Genomic DNA, 25,624 nt, shown 5'->3' on the forward strand with positions numbered 1-25,624 from the left:
ATCTTACCCATTGTCAAATAAAAGGTGCAAATGCGATCGAGGTGGGTCTCGTTGCCACGTTCTTCAGCTGCTGCGTCGCAAAGAGAGTTTTCCCTTTCCATTCACCAATCTCCACCTCCCCTTCGCAGCTTCGTTCTGATCGTCACGGGTTAATGGGCTCTGCTTCCTACCAACCATAGAGACAACAAGATATGATTTTCACGGTAGACCACTGTAGAGAAATACCATAGCTCATAGTTGGGCCCAGCTCACTATTAGAGCAAGAAGACAAACAAAATAAAGGAATAAGAGTGGGGGACATGAAGGGACATGGAACAGATAAGCTGTCATGTACAATAAAGGGTCGAAGAGAAAATAGGAAGAGAAGGAAAATAGTTCACGCAAGGGAGACTTGCCACCTCATGACAGACTGACATGTGTAATAAAAGGCCAAACATGCAACTACTAGTTATAGAAAAGGATCATATAAAAGGAGATGTCCAGACAACTTCAACAGAGATTACTTCTTCTCATATCGACTCACTTTCAAGCTGAATAATATCTTGAACTTCTTCTTCAACCTACTGCAAACTTCAGGAAGAATTTACTCAACCAGCAAACCAGTAGCAATCCTTGTACAATGAGATGAGAGAGATTACATAAGACTGTAAATAGATATATTATAGTAGATTATCCTCCTTAAACGTTTGTAGACATAAGTCTGGTGTCAAATCACGTAAATCTCGGTGTCTATCTCTTTTTACTTTTTCTGTACTTATTTTCTATTTACCTTTGTGGACGTACGAATCGTCACCGTACAGCCGCATCGAAACACTAGCGGGACTCCAAATAATACCTACCAATGCCCAATTCATCCGTTGTTGCCCAGGTCGCGAAACACCACACTTTCAAATTTCCATCCCGGCGGCATGCGCAGCACGCAAGCACACTGATAAAACATATTGACCTCGGTCTCACACAACCATGCCAAAATTGAACCAAATCTTAGATCCCAAAGCCTTCGAGTCCACCTCTATATCTAATGACCGACCAAGGACGTGAGTTAAGTTCTCCGTCTTTTGCATTTTTCACAAACACATGCACAACATAATACTCACTTGGTCTGAGAATCAATTTTGCAGATGCGAGTGTTTCGACTTGTACAAAAACCTGGTTCCTTATGGGAAGGCATGGTCTTGGTAGAGAAGAATTGTTAGGGACAAGATGACCATGATTGAAAGAAATCAAGATTGTCCTGATACGCTAATCATTTTACAACATTACCCTGTGTATACATTGGGCACTGGGAGTTTCGAAGAGTATCTGAATTTCAACATCAAGAATGCTCCCCACGATGTTTACCGAATCGAGCGTGGCGGCGAAGTCACCTATCATGGCCCTGGCCAGGTACAAATTAAGAACCACGTACCACAATTTTATGACTGCATGTCATCAAATTAAATATAAATACTAATTTTATTTATGATGGCATTTTATAATAAGACGGATGCACAATGTGTCCACTCTGACCTAACAATCCCCATTTTATAGCATAATTCTCAATTAAGTTTGAAAATTTCTTTTGGCAGGGGAAGAAAGTTCAAGTATTGGACTGGGATAATTTTTTCTTGAATTATTTAAAGTGTACTTGCGGAAAACTCCTTTCAGATAGCTTGTGCACCTCCGAGTCTAGACCTTTTTCTGGGACAACCAGTAGACAAAAAAATTAAAAAGTTGAAAAAAATTGATTTTTTTTTTTTTTTTCCATTTTTAACTAAGCATGTCTGTAGGGCATTCTCTTTGTTTTTGTATTTTGTTCCAAAGTTTTAATGTTTGTGTTGGACTGTAGCTAGTTATGTACCCAATTATCAATCTCCGAAATCATAGGATGGATCTTCACTGGTACCTCGGGGCCCTTGAGGAGGTGGTCATCCGCGTTCTTTCCACCACATTTTCTATCAAGGCATCTCGGCTAAAGGGGGGGTTTCACTGGCGTTTGGGTTGTTAAGTTTCATAATCCTTCCATTTTATTTTAGTTTTTTGCATAATGTATGTTCTCATTTTTTATGCAATACTAAATAGTTTAAGACTATCTGCATTGGGGTTCTTTAAAACTTCTATATCAAGCAAGACGTTGATTTTTATCTGAGTTCCTTATAGTCCTAATCCGTGTCTGTTTGGTGTTTCTAAACAAACTGTCATAACTGTAGCTTTTAAATAGAGTAACATCTTCCGTTATGCTCCATTTGGAAGTTGTGGGAAAAAAAGAAAAAACAACGTTAAGATCCGTACTCAGTATTTTCCAATATATATTTTTTTGAGTAATTCTAAATACAACCGTGAAGTACATAAACGCTGCGTACTCTTTTTGAAAAAGAGTGAGATCCACTATTAAAAAATTAATTTTTTTCATGTGAGTTTCATGTTTTATTCACTTTTTTCAAAACGATTATGTAACGGTTGTACAATTCAAAGTTACAAATATATTTTTTATTTTTTTTATAGGTAAAGCAAGAATTTGATTGATGAAAGCAATAGGCATAGCCTGTACAATTCGTGCCATCTCTTACCAAATTAAGAGTAATTAATTAACTTTTTGAGAGGTTATGGATGAATTGTTTATACTACCTTTGCAATTATATTTTCTTGGTAAAAGTTGACTCTGAGATGCTGTAATTAATTAGAATAGTTTATAATGTTATTCAGAGTCAATTCCTCTTTCATATTGGTTCTGTGGCCCCTTAGTTAATGGTAAGACTAAGGTTGCACCTCATAGCAGCATATTTTTGAGGAACAACTCCATAACCATGCCATAAACTCCTGAATATTTTCATTAACTCTATATTTTCAGCTGAATTAAGGACCTGAACTTCCTGTTATCGATCTTAATACTCTCTACTTCCATGATGCTGTTCTCCTTTTTTTTTGTTCTGGAAATTCAATGATAATAGCATGCAGTGAAAGACAAGACAAGACTCTTGCGATCTCACAAGTGTGTAGATGAATACAGTTGAAGAATGCTTAACTTGAATGATAGAGCTGGTATTCGAATGAACAAGAATTATTATTCTCTTGTTGTTGACGTCGGGGGTTTTGAAAATCTTGATTTTCAAGAGAAAGATTGTTGACGTGGATGATGAGGGAAGGTTACGAAATATATTTTGAGCTGATGCACAGAATCGAGCGGCATATGAGTATTTCGAAGATATTATAACTTTCGATACAACGTATCTAACAAACAGGTACGAGATGCCTTTTGCTCTCTTTGTTGGTGTTAACCATCATGAGCAGTTCATACTACTAGGGGTGTAGTTGCTATCAAGCGAAGACAGACATATCTTTGTTTGTTTGTTCCGAATGTGGTTGAATTGCATGAATGGTCGGGTGCCCAAAGCTATCATAACTAACCAAGACCGAGTAATGAAGAATGCTATTGCAATTGTATTTTCGGAAACCTGCCATAAATATTATCTATGACATATAATGTGCAAACTTTCAAAAAAGTTGGGGTCTCACTCTCAATTCAACGCAGGGTTAAGACCTCCATTCAAGCTGCATTGTATGATTCACAAACTTTCACGAAATTTGAGAAGAGGCGAGGTCAACTACTTGGAAGTACAATCTCAGAGGCAATAATTGGCTTAAGTCCTTATACGACGAAATGATGTTTTGGGTTACAGTTTACTTAAATAATGCATTTTGGACCGGTATGAGCACACACAATGGTCGGAAAGCATAAATGATTTTTTCGACGGGTATGTCCATTCTCTTCCAATGATGTCAATAACATCAATCCACTCAACCTTTCTCATCCTTCCCCACCAGCATCTTTTAAGCTTGATGGCCCCAATTACTTGGGCTGGCAATCTCAGTTTCTACCATTTCTTAACAACAATGATCTCTTAGGGTTTGTGGAAGGATCTGAACCAGTCCCTCAGAGGCTCAATGCTGATAATACTCCTAATCCTTCTTATATAGCCTGGTATAAGAAAGATCAAGCTTTGCTGGGTATTATCTTGTGGCTTCTTTGTATGGTTTAAACACTTCCAAACAAGTGTGGACTGCTCTTAAAACAAGAAAAAAAAAGATTTGTAGTGTTTTTGTGGCCTTCTCTCATAAATACCTGGATGAACTCAGCAGAAGAAAGTAAATATCGTGCTTTAGATTATACTGGCTTCTACAACAAAGTTCTTTTTTACCATGCAGAATGCAACCCATTGCTAGGCAGCCACATAATTGTAACAGAGAATTTGACAGTCCTCTCTATATTTGAACATAATTGCTTCCCATCGTATGCTTGAAGACAATAAAGAGATTTTTGTTTTTTTTAAGAACAGTAAAAATATAAAAAACACTTCCTTTTCCGTTTCATTGTATACTTCGAGCACCCTGGAATTTTCCAACTTCCCGAATAAAGTTCGATTGAGACAAGGGCATGTCATCCTTTCATCCTGCCAAAGAGGGAAATTCTTGTTGCTAGTAGTGACGTTCAAATAAAATGTAAACACGAACATCACAAATGAAATGAACCGTGGAAGATCTTGATATTTCTTTAGCATTTGAAGATGCATTCTGGCTTAGAGCGACATGGGGCATGGTTCGAGTGAAGTGCGGGATGGATAGAAAGAAAGGATGTGTCATTTTGATTTTTGTGCAACAAAACAGCAAATTGTCTGCCGCTGTTGTGGAGAGGCTGCCATTTTCTGAAGTGCACATAACACATTCCAAATTTATTCTAACGAGTAAATACAAACATGCACATTACATACCTCAGAGTTTATTACTGGAGCCTCGAAGTACTCCACCCAGAAAATGCTCCCGAGAAGCGCCGGTGATGGCAAATAGTGCAGTTGGGTCGGATCCATTACCCCTCCTGTCGAAACAGTACAGAGGGGCTTGCCACTGGGCATCCTCGAGCACGGCTCCCACTTCAAACGTCATCACATGTGCATCCATCCCTGCACATCTTTTACAATTCATGTTAAGAGACAAGTTTCGTTTCCGAACAGTACTCTGACTGAAACGGAAGATTACTTTAGCAGCATGTTGTGTTTGGTTTTTAATATATATGAATACGTACCCGTGTAAAAAATCCAACGAACGGGCCTCTTGGAGACGACATCCTCATAGTACCAAATGAAGTCCACCTTCTCCCAAACATTGCAGAGGAAGCCATCGACTCGGCGCTGACCCAGATAGTTGGCGCCGTCGAGCCAATTTGGGCGAAGACTACCCACCTCAAAGTGCATGGTCCTGCACTCTTTGTTCGAGTCCAATGTGTAGAAGAAGGAAGTACCATTGTTCCATTCAAGGTCGTATAGAAGCTTGCCCAGCTGGTTCTGTATGATGTTGAAGTTCCGGCCATTGGGCCAATCGTACCAGAGATCGACTATCTGTAGGGAGCCGCTGTTGTTCATGAAGATTATGGAGTGGAATTGGTGCGGCCATGGGGCTGGTGTTGGATATTCCTCTCTGGATTTGCAGAGAGAAATGGTAAGGAAGAAGAAGAGGAGGAGGAGGAGGATGGATATGGTGATGGGTTTGGCTGCAGAGGCCATTGTCGTTGCCCTCGAAGAACACCTTACGAGACACAGAGCATCGGAGAGAAGGACGCGTGGTTGGTCTGTGGATTTCTTTTCAATATCCGAGTGCTTGGTATAGATACATGGTTGTAGCTGGGAGCGAAGAAGGACCAATTAGAATATGCACACGAGGCATTCGATTATCTTCTGGTTCACTCACAAACAAACAGAGCGCAATGGTACTGTTTCTATAATTCTTTTTTTTTTTTTTAAAAGAATCACATTGTATCTAATATTACTTTTACACCCATCATTTGCCGAATGAAAATCGTGCCAAATACATGAATCAGGAAATGACTCATCGGTTCCATATTTGTTGGTCTGAAACCAAGAACAGATCACCACTCAAGAATATTTTTGAATCAGTCCAAAACAGTAATTTTTATGGTAAAAACAATGGGTTCGCCACTCTTCACAAAAGGGATCCAAAAAGTCCAGCCCAAAAAAGCTCGACGCGGCCAATGATCATAAGCAAGAAACGATGGACGTGAATGTAATATCCTCGAACTATTAATCCCCAGATCGACAGAAACATAAACATTCCAAAATGCCAAACTCGAGACAACTAAAATCAATTTATACCTAATTTGACAACATCTGTTACAAAATTTGCAGACATTTCAATCTCATTAACTGAATTATACAGGTTCACAATATGATCGGCACTGCACAACTATAACACTTCAATTGGCTCACAAACTCACCGGTTGATTCTCCGTATCTTGCCAATAATTGGTCAGAAATTAGATGTACAGAAAATGTTGCACCAAAAACGCGGGGAGCTACCAAAAAACATTTAATTTGCTTGGAAGGTTAGCTCATATTCTCTCAATAGCATTTGTAACTGGCCACCTGATGATAACTCAAATGACAGTTCATAATTCACGTATTTGGGGCAGACAACCACCCCGTCAAGGTAAGCTCAAAAGACAGTTCATTCTCAGGCATTCTGGGCAGACAAATGTCCAATTAAAGAAGTACAAGACAAACATGAACTTTAATACCTCAGTTGAAAATTGCCAAAGCATATCGTACAGAGTATGAACTTGTCTAAATATACTTCAATCCGGAGATGTATTGTTGTCTAGAGATTAGAGTCTGTGCCAGGGAATAAATAATTCCTAAAAGCCCCAAAATCCTAATCTTAAGCACATCTGTAATTATAACAGATGGTAGATTAAGGGGCAACGTGAGCAATGGCATCCAATCAGGCTGCTTCTTGTAACTCCACACAAACCTGTTGAAAAGGATATGGCTGGGGAATGTAAGAATAAGGAGGGCCAAGTTCTTTACCACGAAGAACCAATCCGGCCCTCCAATTTGGAGGCCCCACCCTGCATTCCCATGCCAGACATCTTCCCATATGCTATATATAGCAGTCAAGACCAAGTAAGCTGATATGACCACCGTAACAGGGAAATACCTTTGCTTGTCCCCGAACCCAGCAACAAAATCAGAGTCCTGGTTGAGCAGCAGTAAAATAGGTGCCAGGAAGAATATAGCACGATTAGATCCACCTGTGAGGTTGATGTTCAAGATAAGGCAGATAGCAAAGCACATCACGGTAGCCACATTGCCGACAGCTGGCATCCATGCTCCCTCAGCAGACATCCTCTTGATTGTGAAGGCTGGGACAGTAGAGACCCGCCGCTGCTGCATGAATCTCATTCTTGGTGGAAAACTACCAGAGCTGCTTTGACTAGATTGATTGTGTCTAATTCCAACCCTTTCCAAAGCCTTTTCCCTCATAAGTGAGGTAAGTTCAAACTTTATCTCCAAAGCAATCAGCATAAAGATAGCTGCATATAGACCAAGGAGAGACGTTCTTGCCCCCTCAACTGCCAGCAGAGTCGTGAGGTTCTTCTCTTCCTCCTCCATGTCTCCAAATCTACTCCCTCCAAGGAAGTTTTTGATTCTCACTTGGCCCTCCAATAGATATGTCACAGGAAAGAGAGCGACAAGAAGAGCAAATACCCAAGGTAGCACCTTTGTACTTGAGGCTGATGGGAAATGGGTAAAGACCACAAACACAGAAGCACAGACCATAGTAACAACAATCAGGGCATGCAGAAGAGGTGTCTGAAGGAAATATTCAGCAGATATGTAAATACCCAGAGAAATCCCCATAGCTATCGAGTAAAATGATCTCAACTCAACAACATACTTAATCGGTATGATGGACGTAACAGCTGCGAGAGTAAGCAGAATTGCCAAAATAAGAAGCCAAGATGGCCATGTTGGCTTTGGGGCCATGAAGCCATAGATGGACAAGTCATCAGGAGATTGACGAGCAAATTTGTTTAGTTCAGACCGGTAAGCCCATGATAATGGGATGGGTGGCTGCATTATGATAAACAGAAGGCCCATTGCCACCACCAGAACTAGGCATCTCTTAGCAGACTGCACAGGGAAGAGAAAGAGAGTTTGGTTAGTTCTTTTTTTCCCCCCCTCTTTTTAAGGATTCAACTGTATGCATAAGAATGAAAACCATGATGACTTATGTTTTTTCTGTTCACAATGCCAAATCTTCAAAAAGTCCCAAAGTGACTCGTAAATTTGTAACTTAGTTTGTGAAAATGATTGGCCTCATTCTACAAGAAAAGGGAATTGGAGCTGCAGATGTAACATCATGTTGGCTATTAACTAGAGATACGGGTGTTAAGAAGCACCAAAGAGGCTAAGCAGTAGATAACACAAAAGAAGAAAGCAATCGCAAGCAATAAAAGCAGAAGACTGAATAGGATAAAAGGGAACAGCAAAATTCCACATAATTCTTAACCCATATCAACAGAAATGTATTTAAGCCTTGTATTAAGATACAGAAGATGAACTTAAAGAATCACAACATAAATCCAATATGAATCTATATGGGGATCGAGACAAGTTTAGCTACACCAACTATGTGAGGCCCAAGTAACAGATTGTTAACCTTTACCCTTTCCTTTTGAAACTCCGGCAGTTAATGGCATTTATGAAAGAAGAACAAACAAAACAACAATTGCAAAAGAAAAGGCAAGCCTACCAGAACATGAGAGAAGTGGATAGCCACGATTGGTATGCAAGCCAATCCAGTAGAGAGAATACAAAATCCAAGAAGTAGACCCTCGGATGGAGGTCTCCCATTCCACCATTGAAGGGCTTCAAAAATAGTCTCCCGGCAAAACCAGACCGAAAAAGCAACCACTCCTGCATGTGCATAACCTTGCCAAGCTTTCATCTTTGCGGCTGTTCTTGATTTATCCCTGCAAAGTCCAAAAATTGAATAATTACAACATCAATGTTGTTAAGCCTACAAAGTTTTGAGAAACAATAAAATTGTTGAAGAGTGCAACTGAATAATTACTTGTAAAGAAGCAATGGGGGAGACACGGCCAATAAAAGAATAGCTGACATCCACACAACAGACTTCGATGTAATGACCAGCATTGCCAGTTTCGAAGAATAGAGGCAAGTCAAAATCCAAACTGCCATTTGTCCAATACGATGATCCACAGATAATCTTCTCACTAGAGCCAAACCCACAAAAGTTGTTACAATAACCATGTAGCTTGGATACATGACCTCTTCCTCAAATCCATAATAGTAAATGCTGGAGTAATTGAAAAATCGATTCTCAATGTGACATAGCAGCAATGCATGGCTGATTAAACCAACCTCACCCAAAAAATGAAGTTTTGAGGGTAGAATAGCTAAACCAGGAATAGCCATGGCCAGGACAACATTTGCTATTATGAGCTTACAGAAGGATTTCAGGGACATGCCTGCCAACCAAATATTAAGATCCCAGTAATTACGCATCACAAACCATGTGACCATTAAGCTCCCAAGCACAACAAAAGCAAAGTATGATGACAGGCTCTTCTTTGTGAAAAATCGAGCCAAATAAAAGCCAGCAACTGAAGGCAGTGGAAGGAACTGCAAAAGAAAGGACAAGGAATAACTCATAAGATCTTTTCTTTTAATTAATACTCACAAGATTTTATAAGGCATGGTCAAAATGCAAAGGAAATATATAGGAGGAATACCCAACTAGAAATAGAAAAAGAGAAGGGAATATCCTGAAAACTCAGCCCATTGAAATATATAGAAGCTAACCAAAGGAACTGAGCAGGGACGAAGAAAGTTTAAGGCTCCTCCACAGTCCACTTGCAATACTTAATTTATTTATTTTTTATAGGTAAATAATACTAAATTTATAACATTCATTTTCCTCCAAATGCACCATTAGACAGATAGGGACCATGCGTGCCCCCCCCCCCCCCAAAAAAAAAAAAATAATTCAATTAAAAATTGGTAAGAAATAATATTGATCGCAAAAAAACTTATTGAAATCCTTCAAAAGTATGAAAATTTTCTTCTAAATCCATCTAAAGTTCTTTTTTTTTTTTTAATAAGTAAACGATTGTATTAATAATAATAGGCATAGCCCAAGTACACAAGATGGCATACAAGAGATAACACCTATCTAGGAAGGAAAAAGGACAAATCCATCTAAAATTCTTTAGTCTTCTTAAAAGTATGAAAAAAAACAGCTTTTTTAAAGTCCATAAATTTTTCCTTCAAATTATAAAAAGGAGTATACATACCTAAAAACCCAAAAATATACCTCAGTAAATTTAAAAACTTGCAAGGAAGAAAGTATAGGTCACCTCCATATTCTGATAGAGTTGAGGAGAGCAAGATAGTCAGACTAGATTTAATCCAAAAGATGAAGGATCAAGTGAGAACAATACGGGAGAATATAACTCAAACGTCTTTCATTTTTCTTTTTGTAGAAAAAGCCTTTCATTTTTTAAAAATTAAAATGTATCTTTTTCTAAACCTTCAAGGTTTGCATATTCTATCCTAAGTTTCTTCAATTGATCTTTCACTTCATGAAAAATACATGAACAAAAAAACAAAAACAGGAAGATTTCTTATTTCATTTAAATTACAAGTTCTAATATGGCCAATTATAGAGTTAGATAAAAAAATGTTTGTCATAAATTGAAGGAATGGAATATGAAATTGCATCTATAATATATTTCGTTTTATAATTACAAGCAACCAAGTGTATAATATATACACATGCATACACATACGCATGAATACACACATAGTGGTCATCGTGTAGATCAATTCCCATTCCCCCCCCCCCCCCCCCCCCCCAAAAAAAAAAAAAGTCACATTTCTGGTTCTGCCACTGCATATAATCCACTCCGATTGGCAAAGAGGTTTACTATCCTTCTAGGCAAATTCAAGCCAACTCACCTCGTTCAAAAAATTCATTCCTCAAGACACCAACACTCTAACAATGGAGTAAAAGTACTCCACAAAATTTCCACTCTGTTTGCACATACAACATCAATCATTCATGAAATTGCTTTAGGTAAATGGCCATCTCTAACCAACCGTATACACTGCAAGCCCATATTCCCAAAATGATATATAAATGTGATACCCCATATGATAATGATAAGGGTAAGTAGTGTATGGGATCCCACAATACTTGGGAAGGAGAAGTTCTTGCTCTTTATAAGGTTGCAATGGGGCTCCAATTGTATCATTGACTAATCCTTTTGGAGGATAAGCCATGTGGCTTGGGCCTTTCATTGGGGCGTTACAATAAATATGTAAGGGATGGTACTCAACCAAATGAATGATCCCAAACAGCTCTAATGCAGATGACCATACTAAGAGAGAGACACCGCAATTGACTTGTCTCTAAGCATTACTTACACCTACGAAGGAAGGTCCCGATTGAAGGCAATAAATATTCATGGTCCCACCTTGACTAGCAAAAGTCACTGCTTTTGGTGTGCTAAAGCTAGGGATGGCAGTGATAGCACAACAGGCAAGATTTTAGCAAACTCGCACATAATAGGACCTCCCATCATGCCACAATTAATAATCTTAAGTGTTCACATTACATGTATATTCTAGTCTTTTAGTCTTTTACTTCGGTATATATTTTTTATCCACAGGGTCGAGTCAACCCACGTAGCCTGGATAAACAGCTCGTGTCAAGTCAACCTAAAAAATAAGAGTGTCGGGTTTGGGTCATGTCAATTGACCCAATTGGTTAATTGTGTCAGGCTCAGGTTAACTCGTAACTAACTGACATGACACTTCCAATTCGACAGCCCCAGCTAACACAGATTTTGAAGTTATGTTAAACGTTGAAAGGATGAAAATTGCATGATTTAAAATAATAAAAAGGCATTCGTTCGTAGACAATTTAGTGCTAAATTGTACATTAATATGAGATAGGCGGTTATTGACATAGAATAAATACTTTCCCATAACCATCTTTTGCTCCACACCAATTACCAAATCCAATGTAGAGGAAGACGTGTCATTCAATCAATCTATGTATGAGTGCAGCGAAAACGAAAATCACAGTTACTATCCATAAAATTAAAAATCTAATCGATGGCACATTCTCATTGATTTACTTCCATTTAGTACATAAATACATAAATATTTAACGATTAAATTTTCATACCAAGATGGGAAAGCCCACAACGATTGCACTGGTGGCGCTAACAATCACAGCCATGGTGGTAAAAGCCAGCGAACTGAAAGCATCGGAAACCATCCCCAAGGCATATGCTGCAGCTCCGGCAGCACCTCCAAGCATAGTAACAGTCACGAGTAGGTAATTCAACGGCGGCGGAACCTGAATGTATCGCCCGAACGAATGGAAAACCACCCTAATCTCCAAACAGATAACCACAACAGCCAAAGCAATAGCGCCATTCACCACACGGATACTATGCAGCTGGCGGGGATTCTTCGTGACCCACCAAAGCGCGTCCCTCGTCGAAGCGTAGAGTTGGAACAGGAAGGGAATAAAGAAGAGAAGGAACAAATCGGACACTGAAGCGGCGGAGGAAAATATCACAGAGTGGTGAGAGGCGACGTGAAAGACCAGAGGAAAGAAAAGCAAGTTTAGAGTATGGACGCAGCTCTCAAGCGGACCGAGAATTAAGTTATCGTCGGGGACCTCTCCGCCAGGGTACTTGACCTCGTGCTTGGTCCTGAAGGAGGAAACTCGAGGAATGGAGTAGAGCCAGTAAAAGATACAATTGAAGGCGACCAGATAATAAGAGGCGTTATGCATACCGACGGCGGAGACAGTAGCCCAAGTAAAGAGAGAGGAGGCGGCGAGTGGGACGCACGCGAAAAGAAGACGCTCGAGCGCGAGTACGATGGAAGGGTTCTCGATTTGGATCCATTTGAACTGAAGCGAAGCCCAAACACCGATGAGGAAATTCGTCTCGGCACAGAGGAGGGCAAGGGGGATGGAGGCGGCGGAGAGGCGGAGTGAGGCAGAGAAGAAGAAGGCAATCTGAGCGAAGAGGAGGGAGAACCAGACGGCGAAGAAGGCACCAGGCTTGAAGTTGAGGGAATCGAGGATGTAGGAGACCATGAGACCGAGTGTTAGGGTGGCGAGAACAATTGAGGTCCCGCCGAGGTCGAGGATGATGACGGCGCAGGGAACGAGCGCGATGGCGATTCGAGTATTGAAAACGAAGGCAGAAGGGGAGAATCGAGAATTCTTGAGGGATCTAGAGGAGGGTGGGGGTGAGGCAGATGAGGTGAAGATAGGGTTAGAACTAGGGTTAGGGTTTGGGTTAGAGTAAGGGGAGCCATTTCCGAAGGAAGAAGAGGAGGAGGAGGAGAAAGAAGGAGCGCTGACGGAGGATGAGATGTAGGGTCGGAAGGACCGCGGTTGGAGCTCCGGCGGCATCATTTTCGCCGCTGTATTCAACAAGTTGTGGGCAGATTGGGAGTGTTGTCCATTCCGGGAAGATAATTAATTTAGTACCGTAGAAGTCGTCACGGGCACGGGCTGCTTCGTTTGCCCACTCGGTAGGTATGGGATGGATCCAGGCCCAGGGGGTTTACAAAGGTGACGTGTTTGTACAACTTTGGGCCGTTGGATTACTAATCATATGGAGCGGAGAGTATTGTAATACAGAAAGTTTTCACAAAACGGTGTGTTCCGGGTGTTAAAAAAAATATATTTAAATAGATTTTTTCGGACAACTTACCGGACATAACAGTGAAAAGTAGATTTTTCATTTTTTGAAACTACTGAAAAGTATATTTATATTATATTTTAATTAAATTTATACGTTTATTATTGACATAAACCTTATTGCTGTTATTTTTATTTTCCTAACAACCTCTTAATTAGTTTATTTTTAACGAGGAAACCCTACAAGAAAACATTACAAGAAGATAAAGGGGGACAGAACAGGAATTCCGGTGCGTTAAACACAAAATTTGGGTCTAACAACGATAACGATATAGAATTAATGGAAATGCTTTCTATGGTTCTGTTGGAAATGGCTGCCAAATGTGCTGAATAATGTTGACACCTCTGCAGATTCTGTATGCTCTCCATGTTTCTGCCTTCAAAAAGTCCAGAAAATGTCCTTTTGTTCGTGGAACTTTCCTGTCTGTACATAAATGCATATATTTGGAGTCAGATCAGATAGTTTCTATTAAATTACAATTTTTTAAGTAATATTAGATACACGACGTTTTAAATATTGTACACTCTTTTTAAAAAATAATTAGGTTTATAATTAAAATATTATTTTTTTCATATAAATTCTATATTCACTTATTTGTTAAAAAATAGTACACGATTTTTACATCTTTTATAACTATAAATTTCATTTTTCATTAATTAATTGTTAGCAATATGTAAGTTTAATTGGGCCAGGCCTTAACGTAGTTCTTTATCACAATAATGTAAGATCAAGAACAAACCTGTTAAAGTATAACTATTGGGAGACGCGTTGGGTCGGTCGGGTGTCATATCCATTTTTACACCTGCGAATGGGGTGCTGCTACGTATAGATTTCAAAAAAGTAGAGAATATGCCTGCATGCACCTCTCCCGTCCCCCAACCCCTCGTCGGCTTCCTCCCCATCTCTCTCTGTGTAAAATAAAGCACTGTCTTCTTCTCCCCCCACCCCCGTCGACTTGCTTCCCCCGTCGGTTCATGGTATTATCTCCACTTTCATCCCTTCAAAAACCTCATTTATCCCTCCTTCTCCTCTGATTGTTGGCCCCTCAACCAAATATGAGATTTATTTTTTCCTCTCTTCTTTGTTGGACAATATATTTTCCTTGCATAAATAGTCTCAATCATTTTTTGAGTTAATTTTTATGTGATTTATATGTTAATTTGAAATTCAAACATTTTGAACAGACCCACCTCTCTTTCGTATTGCCAGATGGAAATGGTGAATCTCAAACATGGGTCATTATTTATAACATCTCAATTGGTATACGCAATGGATTGGAACATCCCCATACAGGATTTCAAAAGCTTGTAATCCATGGAAACCTCAAGTCAAAAAACATACTTTTGGATCACAATTACCATCTTTACATCTTTGACTTCAGCCTTCATCTTCTGTTGAATGCTACAGCTAGCCATGAAATGCTTGAAGTTTTAGTAGCTGAGGGTTACAAGGCTCCAGGATTGATCAAAATGAAAGATGCGAGCGAAGAGACTGATATATACAGCCTTGGGGTGATCTTACTTGAACTAATTTCAGGGAAGGAGCCTATCAGTGAGAACCCAACTTCTGATGATGATTTTTATCTGCCCAACTTCATGAGGAATGTTGTCCTTGGACAAAGGATCGGAGACTTCTTTCGCCTTGAAATACTTCTCAATGAACAGTGATGGAACTAATGAACAACATGATTTTGTATGTGGATCTTTTCGAGAGGGGTGTTGGGGAAAAGAGAGAAAGGGAAAAAAGGGAGAGCAAAAGAAAGGGGGAGATGGCGCGGGAGAGAGAGAGAGCAGAGAGAAAGGAATAGAGCTGATTCTATAAACGATGACCTACTGTAAGACAAATAAATCTCATATTTGTTGAAATTATATTGGCTAGTGGAAATATGTGTATGACACCTGACCGGTTCTGAACTTTTCTCATAATTATTATGTAATTTTAGAGTTGATAAGATTAAGATATGATATTTATATTTAGATTAATTTTATTTTAAGGTTTTACACCACGCACTACTTACGTGTATAATTTGATTTGGAACATAAATTTTATAATTTAAATATTACAAATCAAATATTGTTATTTAAGTGATATAGATGATGTGTTCTATGTAACCAATTTAAAAATAGAATGATTCTTATACTTTATCATAAAATATCATGTCTAGTCGTCTATCGTGCCAAAGAATCCTACCTTCTCTTGTAAATTGGAACTTGGAAGTATTGGAGTGTATGTGAAGACTGGTTTTGAAGCTGAAAAATGTGTTTTGTTGAAAGTGCGTTCGAGCGAAGTTCTCTCGACATACGCTCGAGCGAAACTCAAGTCCAAGAGTTCATTCGAGTCCCGCTCGACAGTAAGCTTGAGCAAGACACAAACTCTAATGTTCACTCCACACTCTGCTTGAGCTAATGTTTATTTGACCGTTCGCTCGAGGCGTGCTCGACACGCCGCTTGAGCAAAGTACGCAAATTTTGTCATATTAGGATTTCCAGCGCCGTTTGCTATAAATATATCATATTAGACTTGTTTTTTACGGCCTTAAGCATATTTTGAGAGAAAACAATTGTTTAGTGAGTATATATTGTGTGAGAGAGCAAAAAGCCCTAAAGAGTGTGTGTTGAGATTGAGTGATTGTAATCTTCTCTGATTAATAACATTTCTGCAGCTCTGTAGACGTAGGCAATTTGCCGAATCACGTATATTGTGCGTCGTGTGATTGATTGTGTTGCTTTTACTTTATTTATCATTATTGATGTGTATTTTGCATAACATTACACAACCGGAAGGCCCAAAAATAAGGGATGGAGCCAAACTCACAGCCCATCAACTAAAGGGTCCAATTAACCCTCCGGTTATGCTTCTAATCTAAATTTGTTGAGGCATATTTAGGAATACAATTATTTTTAGATGTTGTCAAATTATTTTATAATTATTTATAAATATTCTATATATCCTTAATATCCAAAGGAGAGTGACGGAATCGTTGTGCCAATTCCGCTACTTTCACAGCTCAAATAACGCTCCAATATAATTCAACCAAATCTTTTTTTTTTTTTTTTTTTTTTTTTTTTTTTAGTTTTTAGTTTTTAGTTTTTTCTCTGTTTTTTCTTTTGCATCCCTGTGGGGTTCTTTTATCAAAATCATTGTCACTCTAACAGGGCCTTCTTTTTGGGCTGGGAAGTTTTGCGCCCAGACACCTTTGCAAGACCACTTGGTTAGAGATTTGGTTGGTGTTTGCGTTTCGGGCTCAGTACTTCTCCAAGCCTCGTAAACTAACAATTCAACAACCGACACCCAGACACGAGAGAACAGAGAAAAATGTTCCACAACTTGATGACAAAAGGGAGGACGAAGCCAAAGGCCCCCAAAAAATTTCAGAAACCACCCCCTCCCATAGATATATAGGATTTTTTTTTTTTTAAAAAAAACAGAGAAAATCCATTTTATCTAAAAAAACAAATAAAATACTTCCTCCCTGGCCTTTTAAGAAATTTGAAAAATTCTCTCAAAAATGTTAAAATTCACTTTCAAATGACTAAAAACTTCAAAGTCACAAATTTCTTATTACATGTTGGTTGAATAACTTTTGAAAAATGATACGTACTATACTCTCATTCCTTTATAATAAAGTGTCACTGTTTACATTTAAATATTTTGTTTTAAAAAATAAGAGATGACCCAAAGGTATTGAAAAGTGACATATTTATGTAGTAAGATGAAAGTGTAAAATATAACATAAAGTATTACTCCATAAAAATAGAGAAGTGTCAGGTCATAAAAAGTTTTTACAATTTGGCTAAATCTAATGCATTATATTTTTCATACAATAAGAAAATTCATAATCTAATTTACAGCAATAAATTAAGTCAAATTATAAAATTATTTTCATAAGATATATTTGTAGACAAGTATTCCGAATAAAGATATTGCATTTAGCCCTTATTTAGGAATATAAATCATCTCATATCATCTTATTTCAAATTTCTCATAATTTCCTTTCCAAACATCACTCAAACATAAATATTTTTCAATTTCAAATATTCAATTTTGTTATATAATCATTACAACTTTCCAAAAAACTTACAAATAAAACAACACAACTTTTTCAAATTTCAAAATAAAAATAATATTAAAAAATTAAATTCTAATAATATTTTAACTTTATAATTTTTTTATTTAATTTTTTTCTCTCTTATTTTTTAAAATCCAAAAATCTTAATTTAAATAATTTTAATATTATTCACAAAATTCTCGAATCATCTTAACACCATGCACTTTAAGATTTAAAGGATATTGCTTTTTCTCCAATCTCTCTACCCAGCCGTCGACATCCTTCCATTTCCTCCGCCTAGAGGGGGATTGGAGTTTCGGCTCCTCCCTTCCTCCTCCTGTCCGGCCAACACTAGAGTTGTCCATAGAGTTTTTTTTTCCTATTTTTTCGTCGTTTTCCATCTGTAGCACCAAGATGCGCCGATCTACTGCCTAGGGACCATCGACGACCACCACACGCCTCGTCAGCAGACTCTCCAACCGTTGATCTGTCAGACAGTTGACTAAAACTGCTCAAAAGAGTGACACGTGAGTCTCGTGAGTTTCACGCACCGCCACGCCAGAGAGAGTCTATCGCCGTCACACGCGGCATCACTGGGATCAATGGCTTCGGATCTCTTAGATCCAACCATCGCCTTATTTCTTAGAGTGGCACGTGAACCACACACGCCACTACAAACAGTGAAGATCCTATGTCAGCATATCGACACATCCTCCAGTTGCTACGTTCCTACGTCCGTGCTTTCCCTAACCAATGATCAAGACAAAGTGGTCATAGAAGACTCCTATAGCCAGTCCAGACAAACAAGCTGCAACACACATCGTTTCATTGCGACTTTTAGTCGTAGTCTAATAGTCTGTTTATCAGGCTATACAAAAACGGTTTCAAGCGACTTCCCCTTAGTAGGAAATGGGTGGGAGCCAATTTTTGGCTCTAGATCCCTCCTTTTATTTATTCCACCGGTGTTGCATTTATTTGTTTTGAGATGATTGTTGGGACTCTCACCTAATTAAATCTTGTACCATATAACCACTTATTTTATTTTTGAATTTGCTTGCTTAGAGCATCCTTATTGGTTGGCCAAATGAGAAGATTTACTAAAATTTACATAATTAATGTCAAAAAATCTCACATTGAAATGGGCAAATCTAAAATAATTTAGATTCTTACTACAGTGGTTGGCTAAAGATAGAGAACTACAATTGATTCACTAAAAATTAAAAAACTAATTTCTCACTCTAAGTAAAGATTAAAATATTAGTTTCTCATTCCAAGCAAAAATTCTATTTGGTTTGTAATTAAGAAATTTAGATAAAATTTTAGATGAGTTTAATCAAATATTTTTTGTTATTAGCATTAAATGAATTTTGAAAATATGATTTTTTTAATATTAATTTAATTAGAATATAATTATTATTAATATTTAATTGGTAGAGCTATAAAATGTGATAAAAATAAATTAAATAAAAAAATTATTAAATTAATAATATTTTATTATTATATAGAGAGTGAATGGATAATCCAATATAAATATTGAATTTAAATGGAATAATCAAATACAAAAAAGTATAATATTGATTAAATTTTAAAAATGAATGTAATCAATCTAATAAAGATGCTCTTGAAGGAATAAAAATACCCCCAGATGATTGGTAGGGTAATTCAAACGCACGGGTTACCATACTATGGCAAACTATGTTCGTAATCGGGAGGAGCAAGAATGGCCCACCCTCGAAGTCTTTTCACTTTCAAAACAAAGCACAGTGACATGAGCTTATCCTGAAGAAAGCAACCAGGAAAAGTCCCATTCTCAACTCTATTTTGTATGCTGCAGTGAGGGGGAATGGGGGTGGGTTTGTAAGGTTTTAAAAAGGACGCACAACCATCCGGGATTTCGAGTCGAAAGACAGCTACAAAAAGCTCGTCTTTTTCTCCTCAACTTAACTCTCCCAACATCAATCCAACACACGTGTGGCTCTCGTCAATGCAGACATATATTACTCAATACCAACTAATGGCCAAAATGCCAACCACTATCTCACGAATATTTGGGGATGAGAATGAGATCTATCCATCTCCATGCACTTTGAGAGTGATTGATGCACTCCCCAACGTTTTCCCAATGACTTTGCAAGCAGGGAACCTTTTAGAAAACTGTCCAATCACCATTCAACATGTGAGGAAAAAGCAAACTCATGTAACCACTTGTCTAAAAGATCAAGTCCTTACATCAGATGGTCTAACTTTTATCTTAAATAACGAGTTTTTAAGCATTCTGATTCACAAAAAATCTGGGAGAAGAAGTGCAAGTGGAGCCATATATTTTGCTGCATGATGAAAGGAGGAGGTAGCCAGCAAATGAGGAATGTCCAGCCTTTGTTCTGATGGGGTAGAAGTGATTAAGGCCACATGTTCCCCATTAATGCAAGGGGAAAAAGCCAGGGGACTTGGCTTTATGCACTTCTCCCCCTTCCCTTCTACAGGTTTTTCTGTCTCCTTGGGTTGCTCTCATTGTCTCCTTACTGTATATGTCTGTGGTGGTTCATGGATTTCCGCCCTTAGTTGTGGCAGCATTTTAGCCTATGCCTTTTTTTAAACTGCGAGTGTTTCTGTTTCTGACAACAACCAGAGTTGGCAAATGGAGGTCCTTTCTACCCTCAGATCAGAAAATGAATGCTGTGACAGATTGCTGTTGATGTCCACAAATCCTTAGCCTTCTCAAGACATGAATGGCACGGCCTCAGAACACCATGATTGAGTTCCACGGATGTCTGGTTCTTATCCAGTGTTCATGGCTATGTACTGCATCACCTTCAGATTCACAACTTCTAGTTTTCTTGACTCAAATAGGCTTAAAGAAACTTGAACCAGCTTTATGATATTGGCCAGAGACCTTTTTTTAATGCGCATTTCAATTTTTATCCTCATTTCTATGTCGGAAAAAGTTCAGCATATCACTTTTAACTTTGCAGATTTTCGTCGTAATTCAAGAGAAAACGATAGCCTTTTGGTGGTGATGCTAAATGACACTTCGAACTTCGTAGCACATTTCTACTTCGGCCATCAGATCCAATGAATGGAAAACTGTATCTTGCCCTTTTCAAATGACCACTATTTAGGCACCAAAACTGGCCTTGCGAGTCCTTGATTAGTCTTTCCCTTTCCCCTTATACGCAACCTAACACGTTTTACCACTTTTCCCGCACATGCAATCTCTTTATAGTAAGGAAGGTGTTAATATGCATCATATGGGAATTCATCCATGCAGCTTGTGGGAAAATTACCCATTTCTTTGGAGAACAAGGGTGATCTTTAGTTGCAGAAATTGAGAGAGAACTTTCATGCAGGATTATCAAAGTTCATAAACATCAAGCATACACATTGTGGAAAAAATCAGTGAACAAGACAACTTCTTCTACAGACCAAGTTTTAAGGGATTCCAGGCAACAGAGCCAGAAAATTAACCCCATGATATTTCCACATGGCAGAATCTGGAAAAAGCAAATAGAAAGATCACTACCCCAACCCATGTCATTGTCATTTCATTTAGTCTACATCCTAAAGGGCTCCCAAAAAGGAGTTTTTTTACTGAAAAACCTTCCCATCACCCTTGCGTCCAAAATCTTGATGGCTTCCTCTGATTTAATGCATCTGGGCGTTTTGTATTGGTTGACAGAAGACCCTTGAGAAACACAAAAATCCATGAGTGCATCAAATGTCCCGTGCATCACCACCCTTATCTCCAAGGGTCCAATTGATTTGTCATTTTTCCTGCATCTCCTATAGACAAAATCCAGTGAATCTTCCATTATGGAGCAACATTGTTCCATTTTATTCTGATCAAGCTCGGGTAAATCGTTATTCCCTTTCATTTTAAGCTCCCAATATAGTACATAATGACCTGGGATTGATGAAGTGTCGGCATAGCTAGTGTACTCAGTCAGGAGAAAGCCGAGGGGCTCGAGCAGGCGCTTCGCTTGTGTCACTGCATTTAACAGGTCTTCTTCATTTGTTTTGTCAGTGTCAATGCTCAAGACCACATTTCTGCGGTGAACAAACCGGAACTGGGGAGCATTGTTGTGGAAACCAGTAACCATGAGAATGTCTCCTACTCTGTATCTGTATAGCCCTGAAAAAGATGACAGACATTGAGAAAATTAACTGTGTATCACATGGACTTTCCAGTATAGACTTGTTAAAGCTTAATTCAAAATAATCAATCAATATAGACTATAAGAGGAGCAGCTCTAGCAATTTGACCTTCCAGTATAGATTTGTAGACATTGATCTGGATAAGTATACTGAAAGCTCACCTGTAAAAGTAGTGACAACAAGTTCGTAATAGTGACCAAGCTTCACGTCCACTAGGTCGACTGTTTCCATTCTTGCCTTTCTAGTCTCCTGTGTGCAATTCTCATCTGAAACACTGTTGCATTGGATCTCCTCAGACTCTTCATGGTTTTTCTCCACCGGTATGAACTCAAAGTAGGCCATGTTAGGGAGGAGAGTGTAAGAAACATCAGAAGGCTTGCTTAGCGGTTTGAGATTGATACCAAGGTAGCATTCAGAAGAAGCATACATAGTTGAAACTAGAGGGAGTCCACCGCAGTAAAATTCCAGTGTAGGGATGTATTGGGCCATAGAACCTGTAACAATTACTTCAATATACTTTGTTCTAGGCCAAAGCTTTTTAATTATCCCTTCCCATGATTTACTGCCACACTCATACTCAATCAAATCAGCCAAATCTGAATTGGGTTTGCTAATAATTAAAGATACAGCCTTTCTGCAACTGAGTTCTGTGATCCAGTCACTGACACGACCAGTTCTAATGTTAGAACACAGCTCTCTCCAGTAATCCTCCAAGAATTTGATAGCCCGAAGAAAAGCAGATGCGAAAACAGCACCAACCCTTAGAACCTGGTCCCTCTGTACTAAGCCACAAAGTAATTGGCAGTACATGCTCTGCTTGCTGTCTGGACACAAGATAGCCTCGTCCGGGCTTGTGTAAACGTTGAACCGATTTAAAGGCCGGTTTCTGAAGTTTTTACTCTTGTAATAGCTTGTTAGGACAGGTCTTGCTATCAAACCTGAAGGAGTAATAATTTCGGATTTGATAAACAAAAGGTACATTCCTTTTCCTTGATCCAAGCCATCCACATACCTGAATTTGTATTTACACGCTTCTTTAGTGTCCTTTCCTTTCCTTTTTTTTTTAATCAATTACTGAAACGTAAAAGAATAATTTTAGGAGAAAGGTTTCTCACTTGTTCATCACTGGCACAAGGAGGTTATAGAAGAATGTCTTTCTATCCAAGTCTTCAGCTGTTGAAGGCATCAACTTTGGCTGCCCTTCTGAAGTTCCCGAGCTGCATGAAAGATGCCAAACCTTTTAGAGTGAACGGAAAGATGTAAAGTAAGTTAGAAGGAAAAAGAGAAAGAAAGACTGAACAATGTCAATGCCTTGTGAGGAGCTCAGTGATTGGTTGAGCCGAAATTATCTCTGATGGCTCTCCATTGGCTATCCGCTCGATGTAAGGCTTAACGTCTTCATAATTCACAACAGGAACTTTCTCCTTGAAAGGTTTCTTGTCAGAATGGCCACTGAGAAAGCTCCTAAGATATTCTGTGTGAACGTTTTGTGTTAGAATCTCCTCTAATACCTGTTGTTGCACTTTATACGCATTTGTGGTCAGGTCCTCTAAAAGCTTCATGCCAGCTTCCCAATCATTTGGATCATACGTGGGCAACATCCTTAGCAATGAGTGCTTTTGGGAGCACTAAAACTTGATACCAACTGCTGATGACATGAATAACTTGGAAAGAATGAATTGTATTGTGGGTTTATTTGATCATATAATTGAATTGTGTAGGTGATGGATCAGAAAAGACCCCAAAAGCAGTCAAATCTGCAGCTTCTCTTCCTGCTGAACTGAATTTCACAATACCGCATCAGCAGAAGTCAGAACAATGAGGATGTTTAACAGAAACTGTTACATAACAGCTTGCAGGGCCTTCTCTCATATTTAAAAAGGCCTCTCTTTCTGAATAGGAAATTTGTTTTTGTACAACTGCTAACGAGGGGAGGATGGGAAATGTTTAAATAACAGCTTCTGTAGGGGATTTTAGTTAATGATGTATATTCCAAAATCTAGAAATTAAAAACAAGGAAATGCAATGGAAGTAAAGGCTATGGAGGTCCTACACATGTGGCCTTGTCCTGTAAGCTGTGAATCAATTATAAATTATTGGTCAAAGGTACCTACGAGTACCTGTTTTTCCATTCTAAATCAGCCACTTTAGAATCAAATAAAAAAATCGCGTAGGATTCCAAACCCAATCAATAGCTTTCTTTGCTTAAGATAAGCTTGGTAATCAATTAAGTTTTCAACAATAAATGTCGGTGTTGCTCAGACTCAAGCTCTTAGAACACTACCAAATATTTAGAATGAGGGAAAATAACTTAAGAACAACAAAGTCACGCAAGAAATTCAAGTAGCCATGACAGAACAGAAGAATGATATCAAACTGCCGATTAAAGAGAGGCTCGCTCTACAGCTTTAGTGCTGAACCAATAAAATATGTAAGCAGAGAACATCAGTTCAGAAAGGGTGGGGGGGCCTCTAAACTTTTTTTTTCTAAGATAGACGATAAATTTAGGTAAGGTTTGCTACTTTTTAGTAGATGTTCTAGGTGGCATTACACATGGGGATATGCATGATACCACAGTAGGATGCAGCTCCCATGAACTCATTAAGCAGCTGCTTGTCACATTTTCGGCCAAACTATCTCCAAAAATAGGGGTTCTGCTTGGCTGACAGTCTTGCTAATTTCAAGACAAAAGACTTTCTCTGGTCTGAGATCGAAGTTTCCACCACCAGGAGTGTAGACGCACAGAAAGATTTCTGTGGTTCTAAGAAAATGGAATATTTCTTTTTTATCTAATAACGCTTTCTTGTTTCCTACTCGTTTGAACTCCCAAAGCAACTTTAACAAATTTTAACTGTATTATGCAATCCTGATAAAAAATATATCTTACTCAAGTTAGAAGGAATGTGTATTTAATCAGACTAATTCATGTTAAGAGTGCCATCTTACATTGCAATATTCAAGGACATAATAACAATGGCAACTTTCAGCTCAGTACTATTTCACAGGATTAGTTCTGCTTTTGCACTGAGGACATGGATTTGATCATATGAGCTAACACATGACACAATATGAAAAGAAAAAAGAATTATAATCCAGTACAAATATTTTAACAAAGAAAGTAGTTTCCAGACAAGGGTGGTCAACTTGTCATGCTGGGGAATCATGTGTCATCTCAAGGGCCCTACTTTACTGGAATCATCAAAATTATGATTGGAGACCGACCAATGCAACCAAAATTTGTCGGGATCCATAATAGTAGAGCCATGCTAGATTATGAATCTCAGGCCTAAAGAGTCAAGATAGTGTTTGTTTGCATCCGAACCACCTGGTCATCGGAAGATCGATCTGGGGACAAAGAAAGCACTATTTTGAGAAACTTATCAACCGATTATACAAACTTATGCTGCGCGCACAGCTAAAAGCTCGAGTTTCTAGGCTCAAACTCGTCTCCCAAGAAGAGCCAAAACCCAAAGCTCTTTTTATTTTTAGTTTTCCTGATGATCTTGTGAATCATTTTCTAAAAGATAAAAAAGAGGAACCCTAATAGTTAAGAAAGCTGTGTATATTTTATAAACAGCAGACGCATAGTTTTTGTTTGGTTTGTTCTTCACACCAGGAGAAAAACTTTCATTCAAAGGAAAATATGATCTGTAAGGGTTGAAAATATAGCGGCTTTGTAAGAAATGATTCTATTTATACTGATTCCAAAGAGGCCCCAGCAGTGAATGAACTCATGCTGCAATGTCCAAGGCCAAAAAAAGAGGGCATGCATGCAGCATAAGTCAGCTTGTTAATTGTTAGATAAAAAAGTCGAACCAGAAATGGCAATGAGTCCTCAA

The 25,624-nt window shown here is 38.5% G+C and overlaps 3 protein-coding genes across 4 annotated transcripts; all 3 read right to left on the reverse strand.

Moving 5' to 3' along the window:
* Positions 1-4,121: 4,121 nt before the first annotated feature.
* LOC121257429 (uncharacterized protein At4g14100-like) lies at positions 4,122-5,628 on the reverse strand. 2 transcript variants are annotated; one of them, XM_041158426.1, is made up of 3 exons: positions 5,060-5,628; positions 4,749-4,937; positions 4,122-4,430 (listed from the first exon to the last, which is right to left on the reverse strand). In XM_041158426.1, the coding sequence occupies exons 1-2, from the start codon at positions 5,535-5,537 to the stop codon at positions 4,750-4,752; spliced, it is 666 nt and encodes a 221-aa protein (XP_041014360.1). In that variant the 5' UTR covers positions 5,538-5,628; the 3' UTR covers positions 4,122-4,430; position 4,749. The 2 variants fall into 2 exon arrangements, with proteins under 2 accessions (XP_041014360.1, XP_041014359.1); XM_041158425.1 differs by lacking the exon at positions 4,122-4,430 and having other exon boundaries at positions 4,602-4,937.
* A 792-nt stretch (positions 5,629-6,420) lies between these two features.
* Positions 6,421-13,362, reverse strand: LOC121257430. The gene is made up of 4 exons (XM_041158427.1): positions 12,046-13,362; positions 8,905-9,476; positions 8,584-8,803; positions 6,421-7,961 (listed from the first exon to the last, which is right to left on the reverse strand). The coding sequence occupies exons 1-4, from the start codon at positions 13,294-13,296 to the stop codon at positions 6,612-6,614; spliced, it is 3,393 nt and encodes a 1,130-aa protein (XP_041014361.1). The 5' UTR covers positions 13,297-13,362; the 3' UTR covers positions 6,421-6,611.
* Positions 13,363-20,970: 7,608 nt separating this feature from the next.
* Positions 20,971-23,689, reverse strand: LOC121257433 (indole-3-acetic acid-amido synthetase GH3.17-like). Its single transcript, XM_041158429.1, has 4 exons — positions 23,097-23,689; positions 22,901-23,002; positions 21,947-22,797; positions 20,971-21,762 (listed from the first exon to the last, which is right to left on the reverse strand). The coding sequence occupies exons 1-4, from the start codon at positions 23,384-23,386 to the stop codon at positions 21,185-21,187; spliced, it is 1,821 nt and encodes a 606-aa protein (XP_041014363.1). The 5' UTR covers positions 23,387-23,689; the 3' UTR covers positions 20,971-21,184.
* Between the last annotated feature and the right edge of the window lie 1,935 nt (positions 23,690-25,624).

Source organism: Juglans microcarpa x Juglans regia, chromosome 3S, assembly GCF_004785595.1.
Source record: "Juglans microcarpa x Juglans regia isolate MS1-56 chromosome 3S, Jm3101_v1.0, whole genome shotgun sequence".
NCBI lineage: Eukaryota > Viridiplantae > Streptophyta > Magnoliopsida > Fagales > Juglandaceae > Juglans > Juglans microcarpa x Juglans regia.

Coding starts and splice junctions, on each gene's coding strand:
- LOC121257429 (XM_041158426.1), bottom strand. CDS start 5,537: ATGGCCTCTGCAGCCAAACCCATCACCATATCCATCCTCCTCCTCCTC. Junction 4,938..5,059: donor TCGTTGGATTTTTTACACGG/GTACGTATTCAT, acceptor AAAGATGTGCAG/GGATGGATGCACATGTGATG.
- LOC121257430 (XM_041158427.1), bottom strand. CDS start 13,296: ATGATGCCGCCGGAGCTCCAACCGCGGTCCTTCCGACCCTACATCTCA. Junction 9,477..12,045: donor TTGTGGGCTTTCCCATCTTG/GTATGAAAATTT, acceptor TTTCTTTTGCAG/TTCCTTCCACTGCCTTCAGT. Junction 8,804..8,904: donor CCCCCATTGCTTCTTTACAA/GTAATTATTCAG, acceptor TGGACTTTGCAG/GGATAAATCAAGAACAGCCG.
- LOC121257433 (XM_041158429.1), bottom strand. CDS start 23,386: ATGTTGCCCACGTATGATCCAAATGATTGGGAAGCTGGCATGAAGCTT. Junction 23,003..23,096: donor ATCACTGAGCTCCTCACAAG/GCATTGACATTG, acceptor TCTTTCATGCAG/CTCGGGAACTTCAGAAGGGC. Junction 22,798..22,900: donor CTTGTGCCAGTGATGAACAA/GTGAGAAACCTT, acceptor ATACAAATTCAG/GTATGTGGATGGCTTGGATC.